Raw genomic sequence first — 24,149 nt, 5'->3', positions numbered from 1 at the left:
GGGGGGGGGAACCGGCCCGGCCGAGCGCTGGCGGGGCCCGGGCGGAGTCGGGAGCCGGTGCCGGGAGCGCCGCGGGGGCGATGGAGAAGCTCCAAGCCCCGCTCAGCCCCCGGGGGGAGCGAAGGGCCCGGCCCGTGCGGGGCCCGGCCCGGGGGTGTTGGGCCGAGAATCGCTCGGGTTTGGGATGTTTTTTCGTGCAGCCCCGGCGTGAGGAGGGCGGGGGCCGCAGCGCCGGGGCTTCCTCCAGCGCTGAGCATCCAAAGCGCTGCCTCCGCCTGTCCTGCAGCAGCCGCTGACCTTCCCCTCCCACCCTCCGGCCCCGTGGGCACTGCACGGGCGCTGCGTTTGCTCTGAATCCCGAAGTACTCAGGGATATTCCTCCATCCGACAGCATTTATCTCATGGAGAACGGCCCCACTCCCCTGTTACCTTGTGTTTCCTGGGATCCGAGAGCCATGTGCTGTCACCATTTAACCGTTGGCCACCATTGGGGTATCCTTAGCAAACATCGGGTTTCAAAGGAGGCTTTCGGTGATTTTTGATTTTGTTGCGGTCAAATCGTAGCGTCACGTCGGAACAAAGGCGTCTTCCACAAAGTTTGGATAAAAAAGCAAAGTTCTGCTCTGTTGGAGGGAGGTGTCAGGCTGTGCTGCCATTTCAGATGGACCCTGGGCGTGGGGAGTGCTCTGAAAGCTGCAAAAGCTTCACTGGAATTGGGTTTAGGCAGCTTTAGGTCAGCGTAGTTTTCAAGTGCAGGGAATTATGGAGACAGGACTAAAGGATGTATGGAATGATTACATAAATGGAGCCTTCAGCCAGGACAAGGGGGGTTGTGAGCAAGATCCTGAGGCACGAACAGGCACTGGGTGAGATGAGGTGGGACACAGCAAACCTCAAGCCACGTCATGAGGCTGAGGAGCTCTTTGCCACAGAATGTCACAGGAGCCAAATGTAAGACTTGAAATAATATTTAGAGTTGAAATAATATTTAGAGTTGAAATAATATTTAGAGTTGTGACAATTCAGTGGGAGAAAAGATTTATTTGGTGCTTTCTGGTGTGACTGTCGGGTGCTGCTGCTGGAATTGTCCCATCAGAGGTGCAGGAAATGAAGATACAAGAGCTGATTCTGTGAAGACACAACAGAAACAAAAAAACACACACTGAGAAGCAAGAGTAAGAATAAGGAAATAAGAATAAGAATAAGAATAAGAATGGAGTTTCAGCATTTTTCTTATGTATCCACCAAAGCTTTTTAAGCTGTCTCCAAATGAGTTGTTAAAGACCATTTGCCTTATATCAAAGAGGGAACATTAAATAACAAACTGAAGTTGGGGTTTTGGGGCAGTGTTTCGTCAACATTATGAACTCTTCTTGCTTTAGTTAATTCAATCCCAGGCTCTGCAGCGAAACCTGGGACAGGTTTCTCTGTGGAATCAATCACCACTGACAAAGATTCCAGCTGCAGGTCAGAAAGGCTTCTATCTAACCAAAAGTGGTTTTTCCAGTTTTGGGAGAAGGCAGAATAATTTTCCCTGAGTCTGTCAGGTGCTCAGTTTACAGCCTGTTAACCTCAGGAAATAGTGATGTGGGAAGAACAGAGAAAATCCAAACTCATGGTGCTCTCTATAGCTTCAAGGATGAGGTTAGAAGATTGTTTCCTCCTGTTTGTGGTACAGAATGAAGAGGAAAATGAGACAGGTTTGCCTTTTTTTAAGCAGCTGTCTCACTTGGGTACTGCCACGATTGCCATGATAATGGTTTTTGGTAAAGGAGTGGTTTGTACAATTTGTAAAAGAAAGAGATATGGGGTTAGAGGACCTTTTCTTTTGTTTGCTGGCTTCCCAAAGATAAAAGAAAATGACTCTAAAATCAGGAATACAAAAATAAGTTACGTGGAGAGCCTGACTCCACCTTTCCTAAAACCCCCCACCAAGAAACTGAAGACAGCAAAAAATCCCCTCCTTTTCCTCCCCTTTTAACATTCAACAACCCCGGCTCTTTTCACATCTCCTTCTCTTCCATCTGCTCTCCATCCTCCACCCACCCCAGCCTTTCAGTCCTCTTGGAATTGCTGGAGGATGTCAGTGCAGAGTCCTGGGGAGCTCAGCACCACCGGCTTCATTCTGTGCCTTGGCAAAACTTCTCCAAAGTCATCCATTAGCAAATAACCAGATCAAAATGAACGTGGTATTTATTTTTTTTATTCTGCCTTGCCATCACTGATTAACACAGTTGGCATAAAATCTAGAAAATATCAGATAATCCCTAAATCCAAGACCAGGATTTTCTGTCTGGCGGTTTGGGCACTGGATTTCCGTGGGAGATTTCACGTTTGCCCTTGGCCTCGGCCACAAGGGCCAGGGCAAAACAACCATTTCAGGGCAAAGTGGTGTTTTAAAAATTGTTAATAAAGGATCTCTCAGATCCAGCATTGTGGCCGTATTTATTGCCCCCTCCCCGTTGTGGAAATAGAATTGTGTAACATTTCTGAAAGGGGCATTAAAAAAATAAAAGAAAATGCTTCCTGCACATCAAGAGCCCGCGTTCCTATGGAGATGCTGGTGATGCAGGAGCTGGCTTTGGCAAGATAAGGTAATCAACAGTTTGAGATCCTTAGCACATGGAACACAGGTCAGGCACGCCTTAGGAGTGTGAGAAATAAATTTAGAAACAGAAGTGGTGTCTGGGGAAGCTTTGATAGGCAGATCCCAGGATTAAGAGCGCGACAGGACTGTGTAGATCTGCACACCTGGGGCCTCACTGCCTTGTCTCCCCACAGATGTGTCTCCCGTGGTGGCAGGACTCATTGGAGCCACCGTTCTGGTGGTTTCTGTCTCAGTCACAGTCTTTGTGTGGACATGCTGTCACCAGCAAGCAGAAAAGAAGCACAAAACCCCCCCGTACAAATTCATTCACATGCTGAAAGGCATCAGCATCTACCCGGAGACCTTGAGCAACAGGAAGAAAATCAACCGGATCCGGAGAGACAAGAACGGCACGGCCAAGGAGGCGGGCAGGGGGAACCTCCTGGTGGATGCTGCTGAGTCTGGGCTGATGGGCTCCGACAAGGCTCCGGACGTGCCCAGCGCAGCTCCCCGCGTCGACCAGCTCCCCATCAAAGTAGATTACGGAGACGAACTCAGCCCAGATCAAAGCCTCACCCCGGGAGGGAGCAAAACCTCCTCCCCCTCTTCCCCGGGCGACGACGTCATGCTGGGAGACCTGACTTTCTCAGTGGACTACAACTTCCCCAAAAAGGCGCTGGTGGTCACCATCCAGGAGGCGCACGGGCTGCCCGTGATGGACGAGCACACCCAGAGCTCCGACCCCTACATCAAGATGACCATTCTGCCCGACAAGAGGCACCGTGTCAAGACTCGCGTGCTCCGCAAGACCCTGGAGCCGGTCTTCGACGAGACCTTCACCTTCTACGGGATCCCCTACAGCCAGCTCCAGGACCTGGTGCTGCACTTCCTCGTGCTGAGCTTCGACCGCTTCTCCCGGGATGATGTGATTGGGGAGGTGATGGTGCCCCTTGCAGGGGTGGATCCGAGCACCGGGAAGGTCCAGCTGACCAGGGAGATCCTCAAAAGGAACATACAAGTAAGTTATGAGGCTCTTTGCCCTGTGTTTGATCCCAGGTCTTTGGATCCGTGGTTTAACCACCAGGAATAATGCAATTCCTCAGCCACGAGGCCTGGCTCTCCCCAGGTGCGTGGTTTTGGTATGATGTGGCTGTGGTTTTAGCTGGGCACTTCTCTGCTGTGTGGTGATGGCAGGTGGGTAAGGTTTTGTCACCCCTGAGGCACAGGAATGAGGAATGTTATGATGGATGGTGCCAAGAAAAAAGGCAAATTCCCATCTCCAAATAAAAGCTGATGTGGTAACATCACTTAGATGTGCAAACCTCACTTAGAGAGGGAGATTTGTCTGATCTGACCAGTTTAGACCCCTCTGCTTGGAATTATTTACATCTGAATTGTTGCTGTAAAATTGTGCCAGTGCAGCCTGATGGGATTCCCCTTGTCCTGGAGCAGAAATCAGCGCCCAGGAACCCACCTGAGATGGGCTGGATTGGGAACAAAAGGCAGACATCTGACATTGGGGTGACATGAATCCCAGCGAAATGAATCCCACTCTCGGTGCCTGGTGCTGTAGACAGAAGGATGAGCACTCTGGAGCAGATGTTTGTGTGCTCAGGGAGGAGGAGGAGGGAGAGGAGGAGGTACTTAAGATTTAATCCTCTTGCTCAGTTGATTTCTGCTGCCCATCTCCCAGGTTCAATAGCAAAAGGCATTTGGGCTCACTTATTGATGTAACATCTGGGAAATCATTGCTGGGCTCTATAAAATCCTTCCTTGTGTCCTAGAGTGGCACAGTTTAACTTGAAATGTTTCTACTTTATGGGGTGTTCAGCTTGATTATTATTATTATTGTTGTTATTATTGTTATTATTATTATTTAAAGGAGATTCTGTGTCAATGACCCCAACAAACCAAGAGTTCTGGTAATTACTTGGCTGCTCTTCAGTTCTTGGGATGCTTTTTAGGATAAAACAAGTGGCTGGTTCAGGGTCTTTAATATTTTTTTTTCAGTGCATTGACTGGATCTCTTAGAAGAAATAGATTAAAAATAGAGGGAAAAATAGATTTGAATATAAATAATTTTAATCAAGGATGCCAATTATTTGCCATTTATTAGTAATCAAAAATTGATTTACCTTGAAAATCTGCATCGTTCCACAGCATCACAACCAAACAAAGTTTGTCTGGAGGCTTCAAAATCTGGGATGCAGAATTGCATTTAACACCCAGTAATGACCCAGTGACCCAGGCCAGGCCTGCATCCCACATCCCATCCTAGTGAACATTCCCAAAAGTTTCTAACTGACAATCACAGACTGCAAATTACTTTGAAGCAGAATCCCAGAATCCCAGAAGGACTTGGGTTGGAAGGGACCTTAAATATCATCTCATTCCAACCCCATGCCATGGGGAGGGACACCTTAAGACCAGAAGAACCCCAAAACTCTTAATAACGTCCTCACTCCATAAAAAGTCTCTCTCTGGCTGTTGCATTCTTGTGTATCCAAGGAGCCAAAGTTCCAAACATTTCCCTTCCAGGGCCAGGAACTTGCTCAAATATTTATTCTCCTCCCAGAATTTTGCAGGAGCAGTAAGTTCCCAGCAGCTGGACTTCCATGGTCCTCGTGAGTCCCAAATCAGGATAGTTATCATCCTGTGATTCCAGGCATTTGAAAAACTTGTGGTAAACACACAGAAACCACTCAAATCAAAAGAATGACATTAAAACGAACATTTTCCATGTTTAAGTTCCCACTCTGCACTTTCCCCGCTCAGCTGAGCAGGAGCACTGACAGAACTTCACCTCAGAGCATGGAATGGGGCATTTGCTGTTGTGCCTCAGTGTTCTGAAAGGAGAAAAATCCCTTCCTTGGGGCCTCGCTGACCCTTTGCTCTGCCAGGTCCCAGCTCCTGACGGGGCAGGAGGAGGTCTGGAATTCTGGGAGAGAGCCCAAAGTTTCAGCAGCTCTGTGACTGACACCCCATGAGTTCCCACCCCTGGCTGGTGCTGTTCACCTTGACAGCAAATCAACTCCATCTCAGTCAGTGCCAGCTCAGTGAAAGTGAGCACACACCATCTGGAAACCAAAACTAATTATCTTAATGTTATGCTAACGTAATGTTACTCTTTGGAAGGATGCACAGCAGGTTTAACTGAGACCTGAGATAAAACTAGCTCTGGTTTTATCTTCTTTTCATCTTCATCCTGTAGCTTTGCAGGCTGAACTGATGGTGAGACTGCCAGGACACTCCTGAAGAGCCTGAGGAGCTCAGCTACTGAGGCTCCACCAAAAATCAGTGGCATTTGAGCTCCCAAACCCCTCAGAGCCCTTTAGTCACAGATGCCCGAAGCCAGCCGTGGCCACTCCTCCCTCAGAAGGTCCCACCAGGTTTGCCCTGCTGGAAATGCAGAATTCCAGGCTGTGGGGGCACTCACAGCTCTGGGGGGAGCACGGGGTGGTTTCCCTTCTGCACCTGAGGCACCAAGAGTGGCCTGTGGCTCATTTTCCCACTCTTTAAGGCATTTAGCACAAGGAAAGGGAATTCTGGCGACCTCCAGAAATCATCCCTGGCTCTGAGACCACCTCGTCCTGACGAGCTCTCTGTGTTTCACCCTGACAGAAGTGCATCAGCAGAGGGGAGCTGCAGGTGTCCCTGTCCTACCAGCCCGTGGCACAGAGAATGACCGTGGTGGTGCTGAAAGCCAGGCATTTGCCAAAGATGGACATCACCGGCCTCTCAGGTAGAAGCTATTTTCTCCAGCTCTGCACGTGTGGGGAAAAAATAAATCCCCAAGTTCACTTGCAGGGCTTTTCCCTTGTTTCAGCTGAAGGTTTTGGCTGTTTGCACATTTTTCCTCAGATTCTTCCTGAGGGTGATGGATCGCTCTGAGTGCTCCGTCACTCACCTGCAGGTGGTTGTGCAAAGCAGCCCAAATCCTTCCTGCTGGGAGCCCCGGTTGGTTTGTTCAGGCAGGGGTTGGTGGAGGCAGCAGCTCTCCGTGCTGGATCCAGAACAGCCTGGATCCATGGGATCCATGGGATCCACAGGCCGAGGCCAAAGGTGTGAGGAAAACTGGGAATGTCCCTGGGTGGCTGGGGCTGGACATGAGCCCAGGTGTGCCCAGGTGTGCCCAGGTGTGCCCAGGTGTGCCCAGGTGGGCGAGAAGCTGATGGCGCCTGGGCTGGACCAGCCCCAGGGTGGGCACAGGAGCAGGGCAGTGACTGTTCCCTTTGCTGGGCACCGATGAGAGACCTCAAATCTGGGGTCAGAGAGTGTCCAGAGATGGGAGTGGAGCTGGGAAGGGGCTGGAGAGTTCCCGAGGGAGCTGGAAAGGGGCTCAGGCTGGAGCAAAGGAGGCTCAGGGGGGACCTTGTGGCTCTGCACAAGTCCCTGACAGGAGGGGGCAGCCGGGGGGGTCGGGCTCTGCTGGCAGGGAACAGGGACAGGAGGAGAGGGAACGGCCTCAGGCTGGGCCAGGGGAGGCTCAGGGTGGACAGCAGCAGGAATTTCCCCATGGAAAGGGGGCTCAGGCCTTGGCAGGAGCTGCCCAGGGAGGTTTGGAGTGCCCATCCCTGGAGGTGTCCAAGGAAGGGCTGGAGGTGGCACTCAGAGCTCTGGGCTGGGGACAGGGTGGGCATCGGGCACAGGGTGGACTCGATGATCCTGGAGGGCTTTTCCAACCTCAATCATTCCATGATTCTGTGATCTGTGGTCCTGAGCAGCTGTTCCATGGCTTTGTCAGGCCCTGCCCCTGGGAGAGGAGGGGGACAAGTGTGATGAGGAGCAGTGGCAGGCTCAGAATGGAGAGGAGGAATTCGAGACAATTCTGGCTCGGTGTTTTGGTTTTTCCATTTCTGTTGTTTTTGCTGGGTTTGTTCTTGTGCTGTTTGAAGAGAGGAGAAGAGCAGCTGTTCTGGCTTCCCTGTTTCACAGATTCTCAGACTCCTGAATCCCCTTTGCAAAGTTTCCTTCGGGATTATGGGGAAATGGTTGGAGTCAACCTGAGATTCAGTAACAGCCTGACTGAGAGCAAACGTAGCCCTGGTTTTGCAGCTTTCTCCTGGCCACCTCAGAGGGAATGCAGACAAATGAAGACCAGGATTAATTATTGTAGGCCCTACGTTTTACTCTTTTGTTAAAAAAAAAAAAAAAGAAAAAGAAAAGCCCTAGGATAAATTTTTCAGTGATGTTCTACCTGCAGAATCTTGTGACTAACACTGTTTATTTTTATATGATCTTTGTATTATGCATAAGCCCAGTGCAGCCGGGTAAAAAAAAAGGTGAAAAAGAGGCAGTGCCAGCTGGGCAAGGGCCTTCCAGCTTCAAAACTTGTGTGGCACGAGAAAAAAAAAAAAGCTCTCAGTGCCTGGTATCTCGATTGTAATCCTGCACCAGTGTCTGCATAAAGAGCAGCTGCCCGAGGGCCGGGGGAAGCTGGGGGGAAAAGGGAGGCTTTGTTTTAAACTTTCTTCTTTCCCAGCACCTTCCACTGGCAGCGTTTCCCATCTGCAAATTATCAAAACTGCCTGGGCCCTTTGCTGGACTGTGTCCTGAACAAGGGTGGGGTGGTCAGTCTGGCGAAGAGAGGGATTTGGGGTGACCTTCCTGTGGCCTCCCAGTGCTGGAAGGAGCCAGCAGGGAGAGGGATTGTTTATGAGGGCCTGGAGTGGCAGGGCAAGGGAAAATGGCTTCAAACTGCCAGAGGGCAGGGCCAGATGGGATATTGGGAAGGAATTGCTCCCTGGGAGGGTGGGGAGGCCCTGGCACAGGGTGCCCAGAGCAGCTGTGGCTGCCCCTGGATCCCTGGCAGTGCCCAAGGCCAGGTTGGAGCCACCTGGGACAGTGGGAGCTGTCCCTGCCCACGGCAGGGGGTGGGATGGGATTTTTAAGTCCCTCCCAGCCCAACCCACTCCGTGCCCGTGTCTCACACCCTGTGCTGGAGCTATCCTGGGCTGTGTTATTGGTTCCTCCCTCTCCCCCAGCAGACCCCTACGTCAAGGTGAACGTTTACTACGGGCGCAAGCGCATCGCCAAGAAGAAGACCCACGTCAAGAAGTGCACTTTGAACCCTGTCTTCAACGAGTCCTTCATCTACGACATCCCCGTGGATCTCCTGCCCGACATCAGCATCGAGTTCCTGGTGATCGACTTCGACCGCACCACCAAGAACGAGGTGGTGGGGAGGCTGATCCTGGGCGCCCACAGCGGCAGCGCGGCGGGCGCCGAGCACTGGCGCGAGGTGTGTGACAGCCCCAGGAAAGCCGTGGCCAAGTGGCACAGCCTGAGCGAGTACTGAGCACAGGCCGACCCCTAGGACAGACTTAAACCTTGTTTTAGCTGTAGGACTAAACTTTCGTTGAGAAGCAGCAGCTGATTGGTTCTCTTAGTGATGTGATTTTTTTTTGCAGGGCACTAAAATTCTAAGGAGCATTAAAAAATCGATGGGGAATAAAGAAATAAATGGAAAAAAAAAAAAAGGTACCACGAATATATATAACAGTGTAATCACGCTATTGCATGCCTACTACAAACTGAAATTAGTATAACTGCCAATATCAAGTTGCAGGTTTTAATACAATTATCTGTCACTATGGAAGTTGTGTTTGTGCCGAGCTGTCTTTGCTGGTATTCACCAAGATTGGCCTGTCTTTATTAGGCTTCTCCCAAAGTTTCTGAATTCTGCTGTTTAACCTCTAGTTTCTTGTTAGTTTTGCCTGCCCATTGGTTCTTGCAGTTCTGTTCTGTGCTGGTTTGGGAGTCCCAACCGCGTTTCCATGTAGAGCTGGGTTAGAATTCTGCACTGGCACAAAAGGAAAATACAGGGAAAATGGCACTGGCCTCCAGAGAAGAAACAATTCTGTGTCAGGCACCGAAATCCTTGTTGCTGGGATGGACTTGGGGAGCTGTGAGGTCACAGCCTACAAGGCTTGACTCTAAAATCCAAACCCCAACGAACTGATCCCGTTGCTTTTGCCACGTGGGAGTCACGCAGGCAGGATCTCACAGTCTGTAGGAATTGGGGAAATCCTGCTCGGTTTTGTTGTATTTAATCCTGTCTGTGCATGAAAGAAACCCAAACATTGATTGGTGAGGAAACCCTTAAACATGAAATGCCAAATTCTACCTGGCTGATGAGTTCTGTCCAATGGCAAAGCAGAGCTGAGCTAGGGAAAGGCCTTGGAGGCAGAGCTTGTGCATGAAAAGATCACAAAGCTTCCCTTCATCCATGCTGGAGTCAATTTGCATCAGACGTGGTCCTGCAGTCACCCAAGAGCTCCCAAAAGAGGAGCAAACCCAGGGCAAAGCCTGGCACTAAAAAATGGGCCAGACCTGGAGTTTCAAGGCAGCTGGGGGGAATCCTGAAATCTTGACTGACTCCTGAGTCTGGGAACCACCTGCAAGGGGACAGATGGCCCTGACCAGAGGGACCTTGAGCACCTCAGGCTGTTTTAACCCTGCAGAGTAAGGAATTTGGAACAGAAGTTCATAAAGTTTGGCAGCAGCTGCCTGACATGTGGTGGTGCTCACACGGCCCTGGAGCTGCCTTTGGACGCAACCAGAGCATCCTGGCACAGAACTGGATTTGGGTATTCTGGCTACAGCCCAGCCAGGGCACAGATAAGGATGATAACTGGCAGCAAATAATTCATGGTAACCAGTGTTGGTGAATTGAGCAGAAGTAATTTTAACTAAAATTGTTCCTGGGCTCTCCAGTGGAAAAACAGAAGCAGAACTGGGTTTGCAGAGAGGCTCTTGGACAGCCCCAGGTTTTCAGGAAACCTTTCGCTGCTCCCAGGCAGCCACTCTGCTCTGAGCCCTGTGGGATGCAAATAGGAATGCAAATAACAGATTATCATTTTTAAAAAATTAAGATCATTTACCTACTTACAGGATTTGACTGCTGAATTTTAGATCCCTGTTGGAAAAATGATCCTTTTCACCTTCTCTCTCCTGAAATGGGAATAACTGAGCGAGGCTCCCCCGGCTCCCCACGAGGCGCCAGGGAAGCAGCAGCTCCGTGTGAACAGGCAGCACTTTGTGAGCTGCCACCACTTTGGCATCTCTTCCTAAGGCATTATTTTTGGAAAGCTGATTTTTCTCACTCACAGCCACTCACTCACTGGCCCTCCCTCCCAGGCAGTGGCTCCTTGAGGCTGCAGCTCCATTTCTCAGCAGACACAAGTGTGGATTTTGCTCCCCCCGTTACCCATCCCCATGGCCAGGATTTCTGCCTGAGGTTGTAGTAGATTTTATCAGTGTCTTAAATGCTTTCCAGCTCGAGCTCTTGGTGGCTCAGAGCCACAGCCCAGAGAACGAGTTCCCCCTTGGAAATTGCTGTAGATCTCTTTCAATCCTAGTTTTTGCACTAAGCAATTGCGTTGCTGCAGTTTAAGCAACTGTCACGACTTCTCCTCGGAACATGCTTTGAACACCGCTCCAAAGATCCGACCAGGACTAACAGCAACAACAAAATGCCCTTCTCCCTTCGGTGTGAAAAGCATGACTAAGCCTAGATGATCTTAGGATTCCTTTAGTTGCAAAGGAAAGATGAATTTCTTGTCAAGGAAACATGCTCAGGGTAAATAGACTTAGGCTATCGGGCAGGTAGGAGTAGCTCCAACACTCTTCTGGAATAATAGGAAACTGAAGATGTGCAGATATATATTTTTTAAAACATAAAATAGACAGTAAGTGACAGCGGACTCACTGTAAAATCTCCCAGGTGTGGTTATTCTTTACCTTGTGTCTTCTATTGTAAAATGAACTTGGACAGTTACAACTTTGTGTGGAAAAAAAAAAAAGAAAAAAAAAGAAAAAAGGCAAAAAATCTAACTCAACCTGTGTGAAACTGCATAATGCTATAAGCTAACCTACATTCTGTAATGCTACCTTGTATGTTGAATTTGTTAACGCACATTGAGCGTGCAAATAAAAATTAAATCACTTTAATTGTGCTGCCTGTGCCGTGTGTGACCGTGGGCAACACGAAGGCGACTGAGCGCTCCGAGGATTTGTTTCTATAAATATGCATTTCTGCTGAAAATGTGCATTTAATTCACGGGAGAAGCACACACAGAATAAATCTCAGTGGAATAAAGAAACGCAGCAGAATCCTGGCAAATGAAATATTAAATTAAAGCGAGTCTGGAAAAGAGAAGGATTCAGGGTGACCCAGTTGTGGCCATCCAGCACCTAAAGGAGCCATCAAGGAAGATGGAGAAAGACTATTTATAAAGGCCTGGAGTGCCAGGACAAGGGAATGGCTTCACACGGACAGAGAGGGGATTTAGTTTGGATTTTGGGAAGGAATTCTTCCCTGGGAGGGTGGGCAGGCCCTGGCACAGGGTGCCCAGAGCAGCTGTGGCTGCCCCTGGATCCCTGGCAGTGCCCAAGGCCAGGCTGGACCAGGCTTGGAGCAGCCTGGGACAGTGGGAGGTGTCCCTGCCATGGCAGGGGTGGGATGGGGTGAGTTTTAAGGTCCCTCCCAACCCAAACCATTCCCTGATTCCGTGATAACCCTTTTACTTAAGCCTTAGCCCATCCCAAACCCTCACTGCATTGTAATTTGGTGTAATTTGGTACAATCTGGCATGAACAGATATTCATTAAGTTGAATCTAAGTGGGGAAAAAGGACATTACACGGGCAGAAAAAGAAGCAATCTGACTGCAGGGCTTGTAACCACGCTTTTCCTCAGAACGTGCTTCCCAACACCACTCCAAAGATCTGACCAGGATTAACAGCAGCAGCAAAATTCCCTTCTCCCTTGGTGTGAAAAGCGTGACTAAGCCCAGATGACCCTAAGATTCCTTTAGTTGCAAAGGAAGGATGAATGGACGGAAGCGTTCCTGGACCCCTGGTCGAAACTGAATTCTCCAGGAAGGTTTCTGTCCATCCCGCCCTGGGCAGGACACAGCGCTCCCTCCTCAAGCGCAGGGATTTGGCTTCTGGGGTTGTTTTTCTGCAGCTGCCCATCGACAGTAGCCAGAACAACATCGCTCGGCACAAAGCCACGGCTTTAGAAAAGGCCAAATAGCCCCGGGCTGTGTTTCCCCAGCAACAGATTCCAGCCTCAACGCCGCTCTCTGCTCTCCCTGAGAGCTCCCCGTGCGGCAGAGAACAACTTCCAGAGGTGCTTCAGGTGTCTCAAAACGAGCTTCAGGTCTCGCCCGCGAGGAACCAGGAGGTTTCAGCCCAGGCTTTACGAAGAGGTGGGCGATGATCCTGGAAAAGGGATGTGGCATTCCTCGGCAGAGGGAGGCGAGGATCACAGACCCGTGATTAGGGTTGGAAGGGACCTTAAAAATCATCCAGTTCCACCCCTTGCCCTGGGCTGGGACACCTCCCACTGTCCCAGGTTGCTCCAAAGCCCATCCAACCTGGCCTTGGGCACTCCCAGGGGTTGGAGCAGCACCAGCTGCTCTGGGATGTCACAACTTTTGTGCTTTCCACACCTTGGAGCACCTCGTGTGCCTCCTCCAACACAACCAGAGTTAACACTAAAATCTGACTTCAGCTCTGCTCTGGGACAAAGACAAAACCAATCCAAGTGCAACAGGGACTGTCCCATCCCCAGGCTGGCCAGGGACAGGCTCGGCTGTCCCAGTCACACTGGGGAGGGAGGGACTGGAACACACAAGTTCATTAAGCTCGGCCAGAGTTCTGCTCCGGAGATTTAATTCCAACGTTTCGCTCCCCAGAGGCAGCCAGAGAAGGTGCTGAAGACACAAAATTACCCAAACCCACCAGGATTCTGCAGGTAATGAATGACCCACGGCACTCAGAGTTGAGCTAATCAGGGTGACCTAAATGCAGCCTTCCAGGACCTGAAGGAGCCCACGAAAAACATGGAGAGACACTCTTTGCAAGGGCCTGGAGTGACAGGGCAAGGGGGAGTGGATTCAAACTGCCAGAGGGGAGGGTTAGATGGGATATTGGGAAGGAATTCTTCCCTGGGAGGGTGGGCAGGCCCTGGCACAGGGTGCCCAGAGCAGCTGTGGCTGCCCCTGGATCCCTGGCAGTGCCCAGGGTCAGGTTGGATGAGGCTTGGAGCAGCCTGGGACAGTGGGAGGTGTCCCAGCCCATGGCAGGGGGTGGGATGGGATGAGCTTTAGGCTCCCTTCCCACCCAAACCGTTCTGGGATTCTGTGACTCTTGCGGGCATTCAAATTCGATGCCCAGCGAGTCAGGACACAGAGGTTTATTTAACACTGATACTTCCCCTTCATTTCCACGTTCTCTGCAGCGTCACTGATCAGGGTGTTCCAAACCTCTCAGTGATCTATCAGGGCAATAATCAGAGTTATTGAGCAGTTGGCTAAAACTATTCAGCCCAAGTGCACAGTCACTGATTATCTTCTACTTATTGTGCAAAATGTGAAAGGGAATCTCTCTTCATCCTTCTCTGCTTGACTCCTGCATCCAGCACCACACGCCTTTAGAAACCGACGGGTTTCAGGTTCTTACCCCATTCAGACGAACGGAAACAAAAGGATTTGCATCATAAAAAGGGGGGAAAAAAGGCGAACAGAATGGGTTCGACAAACCATGAACAGAGAAAAGGTTTTGTGGAGAGCATGGAAGCTCAGCCCCGACTCTCTTCCCACCTTCCCCGGCTCTGCCACTGCCACCGGCGGGATTTTGCTCGGCGCTTGGCACAATTGGGTCTCTCCTCCTCCAGCTCCGCTCCTGCCTTATCTCATTCCCCGCAGGAGCGGATGGCGTTGCCAGGGCGATGTGAGTCACTGCCGATGGCAGCGCTGGCTGGGGCCCTGCCGGCATCTCCTGCGAGCGGGAGGCACCGGAGGCTCCGTGTCCTTTCGGAGCCCCAAAGGCGCGGGGCTGGGGCTGCCCCGGGGGTCCCTCTCTCCCTTATTCCACCCTCATTGAGATGCAACAGCTGGATCCGAGTTCTGAACGAGCCTTTCCAGAGCGGCGGGAGGATCGCGGGGCCCCTGCGGAGGCTCCGTTGTTGTCGGGAATTGGAAAGGATCCAAAAAGTAAAGCCAAGAAAGACCCTCCAGAGCCTGCAGGGGCTGGGGAGGGATTCCTGTGAGGAGCAGCTCAGGGAGCCTGGGGAAAAGGAGGCTCAGGGGGGACCTTGTGGCTCTGCACAAGTCCCTGACAGGAGGCGGCAGCCGGGGGGGGTCGGGCTCTGCTCGCAGGGAAAAACAGGACAAGAGGAAATGGCGTTAAGTGGTGCCAGGGCAGGCTCAGGGTGGACAGCAGCAGGAATTTCCCCATGGAAAGGGTGCTCAGGCCTTGGCAGGGGCTGCCCAGAGAGGTTTGGAGTGCCCATGCCTGGAGGTGTCCAAGGAAGGGCTGGAGGTGGCACTCAGAGCTCTGGGCTGGGCACAGGGTGGGCATTGGGCACAGGGTGGACTCGATGGGCTGGGAGGGCTTTTCCAACCTCAGTCATTCCATGATTCTCCAGCCCCAGAGAGCCACCACCACCTGAAGCTGCTGGGCTGGAACAGAGCCTGGGTGTCCGAGCTCCCGGGTCACTGCTCTGCCACAGCCAGTGCCCGACCCTCAGGGAGAGAATTTACTGGGCCAAATGTAACAGGACAGGAAAGGAAAAACACACCGAGAGATAAGTAAAGCATTAGTGGCAGAAAATGCAAAACAAAACCCCAAACCAACACAATAAATACACACCCACAAAATCCCAAACCCTGAAAAACCCAAAGCAAGCCCTTAGTGCTGCCGTGCTGCTCAACTCCTCCAGCTTCTCCCCAGCACCAACACAAACCCTGTGGTGCCACTTAGAGCAGAACATGAATTCATCTGCTCCTGGGATGACTCATCCCAAAAGGACTCAGCAGCCACGTGAGGACATCCCGTTATCACCGCAGCCAGCTCTTGGAAAACCAATTAGCAGTGTTCCCAAATTAACCCGGAGCACGAGGAGCCTGAGAGTCCTTGGGCGGCTCGGGGACACCGACCACGTGTGGGCTGGGAAGGGGAAGGTGTGGCCCAAGTCTCCACATTCTCAGGACACGCTGATTTCAGCTGGGACAGGACAAGAGCTGGACCCATCTGAGCCCTGAAAATAAAAAAAAAACAAACAGGCAAAACTATTTGGGGAATATCCAGTTTACGTAACCTCGATTTTTACAAACATTTAAGCAATGCAACTTTCCACGGGCAGCTCCTCACCTCGGTGTTTGGGCCTGAAGAGAATGTTAATACAGTGTAGTAGTTTGGTCCAAAATACTCATTACTGTTTATCTGCTGTGAGATAAGAATTAGGAGAAATGCAAAACAGGCACCAAACTTGAAAGAATATAAAGAAGTTTATTAACAGACCTAAAAGAAGAAGGAAAAAAATTATACCACCTTCAGAACTCTCCTCCTCCCCCCACCTTCCTCCCTTCTCCCACTGACAATGTTCAAAGACAACCCCTTAAGATGTTCAGTCTGTTACCACTTCCATAATAACCTTGTTCAGTCCATTTAGAAAGAGAAGTCTCTTCTTGCTCATGCTATGAAAACATTATCACAACGAGACAGCCGCCCACTTCCAAATATTGTTCAGTCCATTTAGGAAGAGGAGTCTCTCTGCCTGCGTGTGAGTCCTTTCCCCCGACTTGCAGCTTTTCCCGCAACTGCTTTCGAGGGTCCACTCTTGAAGTTTTTTGGGGTACAATTTTAAGGTTGAGCCGTTCAGAAACAAAAACAGAGGCCCTTCTCCTTCCCTGGGAGCAAAGGGTCTTCATCATCTTCATCTTTAGGACTATCTCTGGGAGCATCTCTAGGAACTGAGGTTTTCTCCTTTCCCATTTGGAGCAAAAGTCCTCATCTGGTTCATCTCTACGGACTGAGGTTTTCTCCTTTCCCCTTTGGAGCAAAAGTCCTCATCTGGTTCATCTCTCCCTGTCCAAACTTCTCATGAAATTACAGCTGCGTCAGCATCTGCCTATCTCAGCGCAGGTGCTTTTGCTCACGAGTTGAACACTCCACCCCCCATATCTTCATGAAATTACAACAGGATACTCTGATATATCATAGCTTCACAACAGAATTTCAGCTTTAAGCATCTCCTCTCTCTCTTCCCTCAGGTTTTCAGCTCTTCACAGCAATAAAAGGGTTAATCTCACCTCGGCCTTGCAGCTTTGCAGCTGGAATGTTGAATTTTTCTTATCGCAGTGGAGAGGGGGGAGAGCCGAGCCGCTCCGGCTGCCCACGGCAAGGCAGTGGGGGGGGTTCCACGGCTGGAACAGGTCCATGGCTCCCGGATGGCCGTGGCCCGGCCCGGCCTGGCCCAGGCAGGGCCCGGCCGGGCCCGCTGGCCCCCACACGGGGCCCGCAGCCACCTGTGCCAGCGCCGGAAACGAGAGAGAGCTTGGAGGGGGAGTTTGCCTATTCTTAAATGTGGATCACAGAGGTGATCACAACTTTAAGTGGCTTAGAGAATTGTCCATATTCAAACTGGCCAGCTGATAGGTTCTATCAGTTCCCAGAGGAAACTGTAAGCACCCCTTAGCAAGGACGTCCCTTCCGGGACTATGCTTGCTAACCTATGACATACAGAGACACAAAAATCCAGAGTTCAGGTCAAAGGTTGCCCAAGTCCTTCCTGGTAAGGAAGGGAACAAACAGCAGCTCAGAAATGCAAAATGCACCAAGTGCCTCCCAGAACGATGCTGTTCCAAGGAGGAATTACAAAGCTGAGATCCATGCACTCACACCTCCCCACAGTGCCAAGGGATGTGTCAGTCCCACCTGGGTCTCTGCAAGGAACCCCAGACAGGCAGGAAGATGAAGGTGCTGCCTCCTGTCACAGCTCAAGGCCTGAGCTGATGCTTTCAAGTCACTTTTTTTCTTATGTAACAGAGGAATGGCAGAGCTGGTGGGGAAAAGAAGTTTGGGAATGGTGGGGGGAAAAGGACTGAATGGGAAAGAGCCCTTACACAGAAGATGCACAGCCCAGGGGGAAAAGTCCAGCAGGGCCTGTAGAGGATCATCCAATCCCACTGGAATCAGTGTCTTGGCCACAACCCATCTGCAGATACGGCTTTTTAAAAATGACTTCTGGTATTTTTTGCAGAGAACATCTGTATTTCCAAATAACTCGAACACTGTACCCACGTGAGGACTCCAGAGGAGAATTATTCCACTTTTTCTAACCCAGTCTGCACTTGAACAGTTGCAGTACAGGAGAGGAAAGAAAGGAAAACGACCCACACCAAAACCTGAAGGCAAAGAAGGTAGAAAGATGAAAGCAAAGTCAACTTTGAGATGGTTGGGATTGGCTTTGCTGGTTCATGCACATCAGGGACACCCTGCTTGTGCACACGCTGAGGTTCAGGCCCCGTCATTCTTCCCTTTTTATCCCTTCTCAGTTATCCCAAGGTGGTGTTTCCCCATCCTGAGCTTTGGGAATGCTTCAGAGTTGTTTCTGTATTTCTGGGGTTTATTCTATACAATCATAAGAGACTGGAAAAGGCCCCTAAGATCACTGGAGAAGGCTCAGGAGTGATGTAATTGTGGCCTTCCAGGACCTGAAGGAGCTGACAAAAAACATGGAGATGGAATATTTAAAATGGTCTGGAGGCACAGGACAAGGGGAATGGATTCACACTGCCAGAGGATACTGGGAAGGAATTCCTCCCTGGGAGGGTGGGCAGGCCCTGGCACAGCGTGCCCAGAGCAGCTGTGGCTGCCCCTGGATCCCTGGCAGTGCCCAAGGCCAGGTTGGACACTGGGGCTTGGAGCAGCCTGGGACAGTGGGAGGTGTCCCTGCCCATGGAACTGGATGGGATTTTTAAGTCCCTTCCCACCCAAACCACTTTGGGATTCTGTGACCCTCCCAAACCCAACAGGAGAGGCCACAGCAAAAGCCTTGGACAGTGACCTCAGGCAGCTCCTCCTGCCCTTGGAAAATCACCACGCAGAGAAAAGCAACACAACTGGATGGAAAATGTTCATATTTCAACAATTTAGCACCAGACTCACAGAATTTTTAGCCTTTGCACCACTCAAATGCAATGAACCAACTCTTTTTTTTTCAAGCACGGGAAGCACATCCCAAATTTACAAGCACACAATGAACTGTCCTCCTTCAGCACTCTCAGGCTGAACAACCCCACCACAGACCGACACATCCAAAGCAGAGAGTTTGTATTAAAAATTATATATATTGTGTCAAATAAAACAATCAGTCTGTGTACAAATTTATACATGACAAAAAATAAAACTCTTTGAATAACACTGTGTACAAAAGAAAAAGTGCTGGCTGCTGTTCTGCTCTACGAGTTCTAGAAGCAACAGGCTCACCAAAGGCATTAGTAAACACCTAAACTGCATTGCAGGACTCAGGTAAGGCACAGAATTCAGTTATTTAGGGGTGAAAATAGTCCTGTACAGCGTTCAGCACCTCTGCCAGGCTCCTTCAGCTGTGCTCCGAGAGCTGATGGAGAAGCACTGGAAAATACATCATCACCGTCAGGCCCCAGCTCTGAAACACCTGACAGAGCCCAAAAATGCTTTAGAGCCACTTCTGAGCTCATTCCTCCTCCTCTTCCTGCAGTTTTCGGCCAGGTGGTGTTTTTATCTGAGTTTCAGGCAGTTTTTAATCCAACAATGAGAACGCTGAAGAGATGCCCGTGGCCGCTCACACAGGAACAGGAAAGAATCTGAAATTCTGAACAATCTCAAGTGTCCTCAGCCTTTTCCAAGCAATTTTTCGATTCTGTGATTGCTGCCAGAGCAGCGTAGCACTGGGAGGAGACGAGAAATGGAAACCAATTTAAATGTCCAGCTCATCACAGAGCAAATGTAAAATGTAGCCCCTGCCACAATTCTCATTTGTTTAAATCTTCCACAAAGAAAATATTCTTAAAACCAACAGGCACAGGACTTCCAGTCCTATCTTAGGTAATAAGGAGGTTTTTTACATATATATATATTTTTTTTTTTTTATCCTCACTTCCTTTACTAATCCTTTTACACCTGGGTTCTCAGTTTGGACGCCCCTGTCCCGCGCAGCACAGACTGACAGCACAGATCTGAGTGGAGATCAGGAAGATCACTTCAGTCCAATCAGCTCTTTCACTCTCCCACCGAAGGATTCCAGGCACTTGGTTCAGAGAAAACTGCTTTTAACCACATCTGAGTTACCCAGCTGTGATTTGTCCTATGGTTAAACAGCAAAATCCACAGGAGCACCAGGCACCTGATCCCAAAACTGCTGTAAAACCAATCAGCTCGAGGGCACAGAGTCCCTCCAGGTGTGGAGGATCTGCCTCACAAGCAAATCGCTCTTTGTGAGCATCAGAAACTGCCCCAGTTACCTGCACAGGTGAGATCAGGGAGGGGAGGAGCTGCTGGGCCTGTGCTTCCCTCCCCTGCTCCAGCAATGCTCAGACTGCACTGGGAGAACCCCACCGGGATGAGGGAATGTCAGTTCTGGGCCCAGACCCTCAGGATCAGCCACTTTCTCTGCAACAGTTCCCACAGAACAGCTGGGAATGACTATCAGAGACTCCCACTTCCCAAAGTCGCTGGCTCCTTTAGGGTGACACAAAGCTGACCAACTCAGCCAGTGCCCCGTTCCCACCAGGATTTTTAACGAGCCAGGGAGCTCCAAGCTGTGGCTCCTCCAGCACATCACACTCCAGGGGCTGTGGCAGCACCTTCAGTGCTGTCTGCAGCAGGAACAGCCCACATGTCCATGCACTGCTGCCAAGCCACAGCTGCCACAGGAACCACAGTTTGCCTTCACGACAAAGGGTGACGGGAATTTGGAAGGGGCTGCTCAGGAGGCAGTGGAGTCACAGTCCCTGGAGGTGTTCAAAGGACTGGAGGTGGCACTGAATGCTCTGGTCTGGGTGACAGGATGGTGCTGGGTCACAGGCTGGACTCGATGATCTCCATTTAAATGATTCTGTGACTCTGGCTTGTTTACATCCCACCTGCAGCACTGCTGACAAACTGATCACTTGGATGAACTTGCACACCAGTATTCCACGTCAATTTTCCTGGAAAGAAATCTATTCCATGAGGGCACAAGAAGTCCAGCCCAGCTCTGCTCAGTGACCTCCAAGGCCATGACGCTTTGTGAACGCCTGTTCAGCCTCTCACTCTGTGGGTTGTTGATCTGGAGAGCAGCAAAATCCTCTTGTGCAAACAACATGGGTTCAGCGAGGCTGGGTGCAACTCCAGCAATGGTTGGCACAGTTCAGCTGCCAGGGCACTGTGACCAAGAACAAACACTCTGAAGGGCAGGGCCACGAACCCATCGGCCTCTGTGGCCAACACGTGCTGGGTCCAGTAAAAAATGACAACAAACAAAGTACAACTGTCACTGGGTCTGAAGGTCAATATCCAGGATCAAGGGAACATGGTTCTAAACAAAAACAACTGGCAGAGTTACGCATTCCCTCCCAAAGTCCCCTCAGGTGTCACACATCCTGTCAGTGTTGTCACCGAGCTGCTTTGGTCACAAAAGGTCACAGCTTTTGTCCTGTTTTGCAGAGGAATTTTCTGTTCAAGTGACCGAATCCTTCTTCCTCCGAAAGGGAGACTTGAGTCTTTTCCAGACACTGCTTTTGGGCTTGGATTTCTTCTCCATGGCCATCACGGCCTCCTTCTCCTTCCTGCGGATCTCGCGCACCAGCACGTGGAACACGTCGTCGATGTAGTAGCGGAACGCGGCCGACGTCTCAAAGAAGGGGCAGTTGAATTCCCGTGCCAAAGCAGAGCCTTCCTCTTTGGACACCTGGGAAACAAGTGCACACCCTGGTCAGGGAAGCCAAACCCCGTGAGTTTATTCCTTTGCCATCCCCTGTTGTGCTCAATGTTCCTCTGCAGGGACACTCCAAGTCCCAGGGCAGGTCGTTTCCACCCATCTCCAAAGGCTTCTCTGCAAACCTGTTCTGCTTTCACTCATCACTTCTCTGGCAATGCCAGAGACTCTCTGGACATTCACAAAAAACAAACTTCAAAGAATATTCCTTTTTTTGACCTAAACCTACAAGCTGTCTGACACGAGCAGCCTCAGCCCTGGTAGTTTGTTGAGTTAAGGAAGTTTCCTTCTCCCTGACAGAAGCTGTTGTGTTTGTCACACTACTTCCCAGATCCAGGAAAACCCTTTCTAAAAGCTTTCTTGCTCCAAACCCCATCCACCCTGGCTTTGAACACTCCAGGGATGGGGCAGACAGAGATTCTCTGGGCACCCTGTGCCAGGGCCTCCCCACCCTCATAGGGAGGAATTCCTTCCCAATATCCCATCTATTCCTGCCCTCTGGCAGTGGGAAACCATTCCCCCTTGTCCTGGCACTCCAGGCCCTTGGAAATAGACTTTCTCCATCTTTCTTATAGCTCCTTCAGATCCTGGAAAGCCACAATGAGGTCAGCCCAAAGCCTTCTCTTCTCCAGGCTCAACACTCCCAGCTCCCTCAGCCTTTCCTCCCAGCAGAGCTGCTCCACCCCCTCTGCTCATCCTGGAGCCTCCTCTGGGCTGACTCCAGCAGCTCCAGGTCCTTTCTGTGCCGGGCCCCAGGGCTGGGGCAGCTCTGCAGGTGGGGGCTCACCTGAGCGGGGCACAGGGGCAGAATCCCCCTGTTCCTGCTGCCCACGCTGGGGGCTCAGCCCAGGGCTCAGGGGGGCTCTGAGCTCGTGCCCAGCCTCACACCTACCAGCAAATCAGGAATTACAAACAAAGCAAAACCCAGGATCAGCTGAACTTAAACACTTCATTTCTGTGCTTGCTACAGGCAGCCGGTTTTCACCACATTCCGTGTGAAACCAGCACTGCTCTCGTCAGAGAGACAACATGACAAGAAACAAAGAAAGGGACAAAACCCTCCTGTTTCACCACATTTTCCAGCAGGAACAGCTCCTGAGGGAGGGCTCCCCGTGGCCTTTACCTGGCGCAGCTGGGTGAGGTCGGACTTGTTGCCCACCAGCACCACGGGGGTGTCGTCGGTGCGGCGCACGCGGTAAATGAGCTGCTTGAACTCGCGCACCTCGTGGAAGCTGCGCCGGTCCGTGATGGAGTAGCAGATGATGAAGCCCTCGCCAGCCCTCATGTACTGGTCCCTCATGGCTGTGAACTCTGCCTAGAAGCAGACAATGGCGTTTTAGTTCCACCAGTGTAAAGAATTCCTGGTTTTCTCAGGATGGGAGACACAACCTGAGATCCAAACCCAGCTGTGCAAACACCTGGGCATCGACCTCCCCGCCCCACAAGCCATGAGTGTGTTTGGGATGGCCCCCGAGGTTGCCTTGGCACAGAAACCCCACTGACACGTGATTTACCAGCTCACAGATGCTGCTGCTTCACCAGTGGGGGAAGCAGTGCCACAGTTCGAGTCAGGCACCATCAGCATGGTGCTCATGAGAAGTGAGAGAGCTCAAACCCCCCAGTTTGGAATAAGAGAGGCATCTCTGAGGCAGGATTTCTGTCTCTACACCTGATCATTACAGGCTGCTTCACGTGCTCTCCATTCACTTGTAATTACTCACACACCTGTCCTGCTGTGTCCAAAATATCCAGGTTGGCAGGTTCGTCATCGATGCGAATCCGGATTTTATAGGCATCCTCTGTGGATTCCCAGGACATCAGAAAGATTGGGATACAAGCACAACACTCATCAGCCACCAGCTCACCAAGACAGTGCTGCACTAGAACCACCCACCCCAGCAGGAGCACTGGACTACCTCAGTCTGAGCGTTGTTTAAATTAAGTTAAATTTCTAATTGTTCTGGTGCGATTCAACATTTCACGTGCAAAAATCGTGTTTTCCACCAAGGTGACCAAAATGAATTTCAGCCCAGAAATTAATTTTGGTCACCCTGGTGGGAAACACAGAGGAATATCATTTGGTTTTTCTCAAAGCCAGAAAAGATCTGTAGTTCAAGGGAAGAACTGGTCGCCAACAACTGCTGACTTCTTAGAAGACATTATAATATATATCTCAATAAAATATATGAAACATTATATATGTAAATGTTAAATATTATATATGTAGATATAAATATTACATATGTAAATATTTATAATAAAGACCATATAAAACCAATCTGCTTATGAATATATAAATACACAAATATTTTGTGCCTCTCAGTCAGCACTCCCACACTTTAAGAACCCACTCTCAGCAAGAATTTGGCTTTTTTCCCCCCACTTTTCCTTCCACTGGGTAAATGTTGGTTCAGGTTTCTCCTAGAGATGCTGCCGAAGTTCTACAGCACCAGAGTGAGTTGTTGAGCACTTTCATCCCTCCCAATTTCTCAAACACAGAAAACAATTTGGGCCTGACAAGTGAACAGCAAAGAGCTGAGCACAGCACAGAGCCTGGATTTTGTGAACAGACAACTAAAAATGGCTTAGCAGCAGTTTCAGTCCCTGTCTGCCAACACACAAACAGAGACAGGGCATGCCCTGAACGCATGGATTGGAAAACTATTGAAGAGCTGAAACTCAGGATTCACATCCCACTCTTAGGACTCTTCAAATCACAGAAACACGGAGAGGTTCAGGTTGGAAGGGACTGCAGCAGATCAGCTGCAGGGCCATCCCAGAGCACAGGGCACAGGATTGTGGCCAGATGGGG

The 24,149-nt window shown here is 50.5% G+C and overlaps 2 protein-coding genes and 1 long non-coding RNA gene across 3 annotated transcripts; 2 read left to right on the top strand and 1 right to left on the bottom strand.

The window, feature by feature from the left end:
- Positions 1 to 2,746: 2,746 nt before the first annotated feature.
- Positions 2,747 to 11,539, top strand: SYT11 (synaptotagmin 11). Its single transcript, XM_042034516.1, has 3 exons — positions 2,747 to 3,605; positions 6,209 to 6,332; positions 8,575 to 11,539. Exons 1-3 carry the CDS (start codon positions 2,919 to 2,921, stop codon positions 8,883 to 8,885), a joined length of 1,122 nt encoding a protein of 373 aa, XP_041890450.1. The 5' UTR covers positions 2,747 to 2,918; the 3' UTR covers positions 8,886 to 11,539.
- A 1,227-nt stretch (positions 11,540 to 12,766) lies between these two features.
- Positions 12,767 to 18,799, top strand: LOC121667661. The gene is made up of 2 exons (XR_006017133.1): positions 12,767 to 13,348; positions 17,639 to 18,799. It is a non-coding gene; the product is annotated as an uncharacterized LOC121667661 (long non-coding RNA).
- Positions 18,502 to 23,562, bottom strand: RIT1 (Ras like without CAAX 1). Its single transcript, XM_042034538.1, has 3 exons — positions 23,063 to 23,562; positions 22,461 to 22,652; positions 18,502 to 21,310 (listed from the first exon to the last, which is right to left on the bottom strand). The coding sequence occupies exons 1-3, from the start codon at positions 23,153 to 23,155 to the stop codon at positions 21,080 to 21,082; spliced, it is 516 nt and encodes a 171-aa protein (XP_041890472.1). The 5' UTR covers positions 23,156 to 23,562; the 3' UTR covers positions 18,502 to 21,079.
- Positions 23,563 to 24,149: the final 587 nt, after the last annotated feature.

This window comes from Corvus kubaryi, unplaced genomic scaffold (genome assembly GCF_017639235.1).
Source record: "Corvus kubaryi isolate FWS band 111438036 unplaced genomic scaffold, C.kubaryi_AGA036_p1.0 37373, whole genome shotgun sequence".
Classification (NCBI taxonomy): domain Eukaryota; kingdom Metazoa; phylum Chordata; class Aves; order Passeriformes; family Corvidae; genus Corvus; species Corvus kubaryi.
Note: the sequence above shows the minus strand (reverse complement) of the source record. Positions and strands in the feature narration are given on the sequence as shown.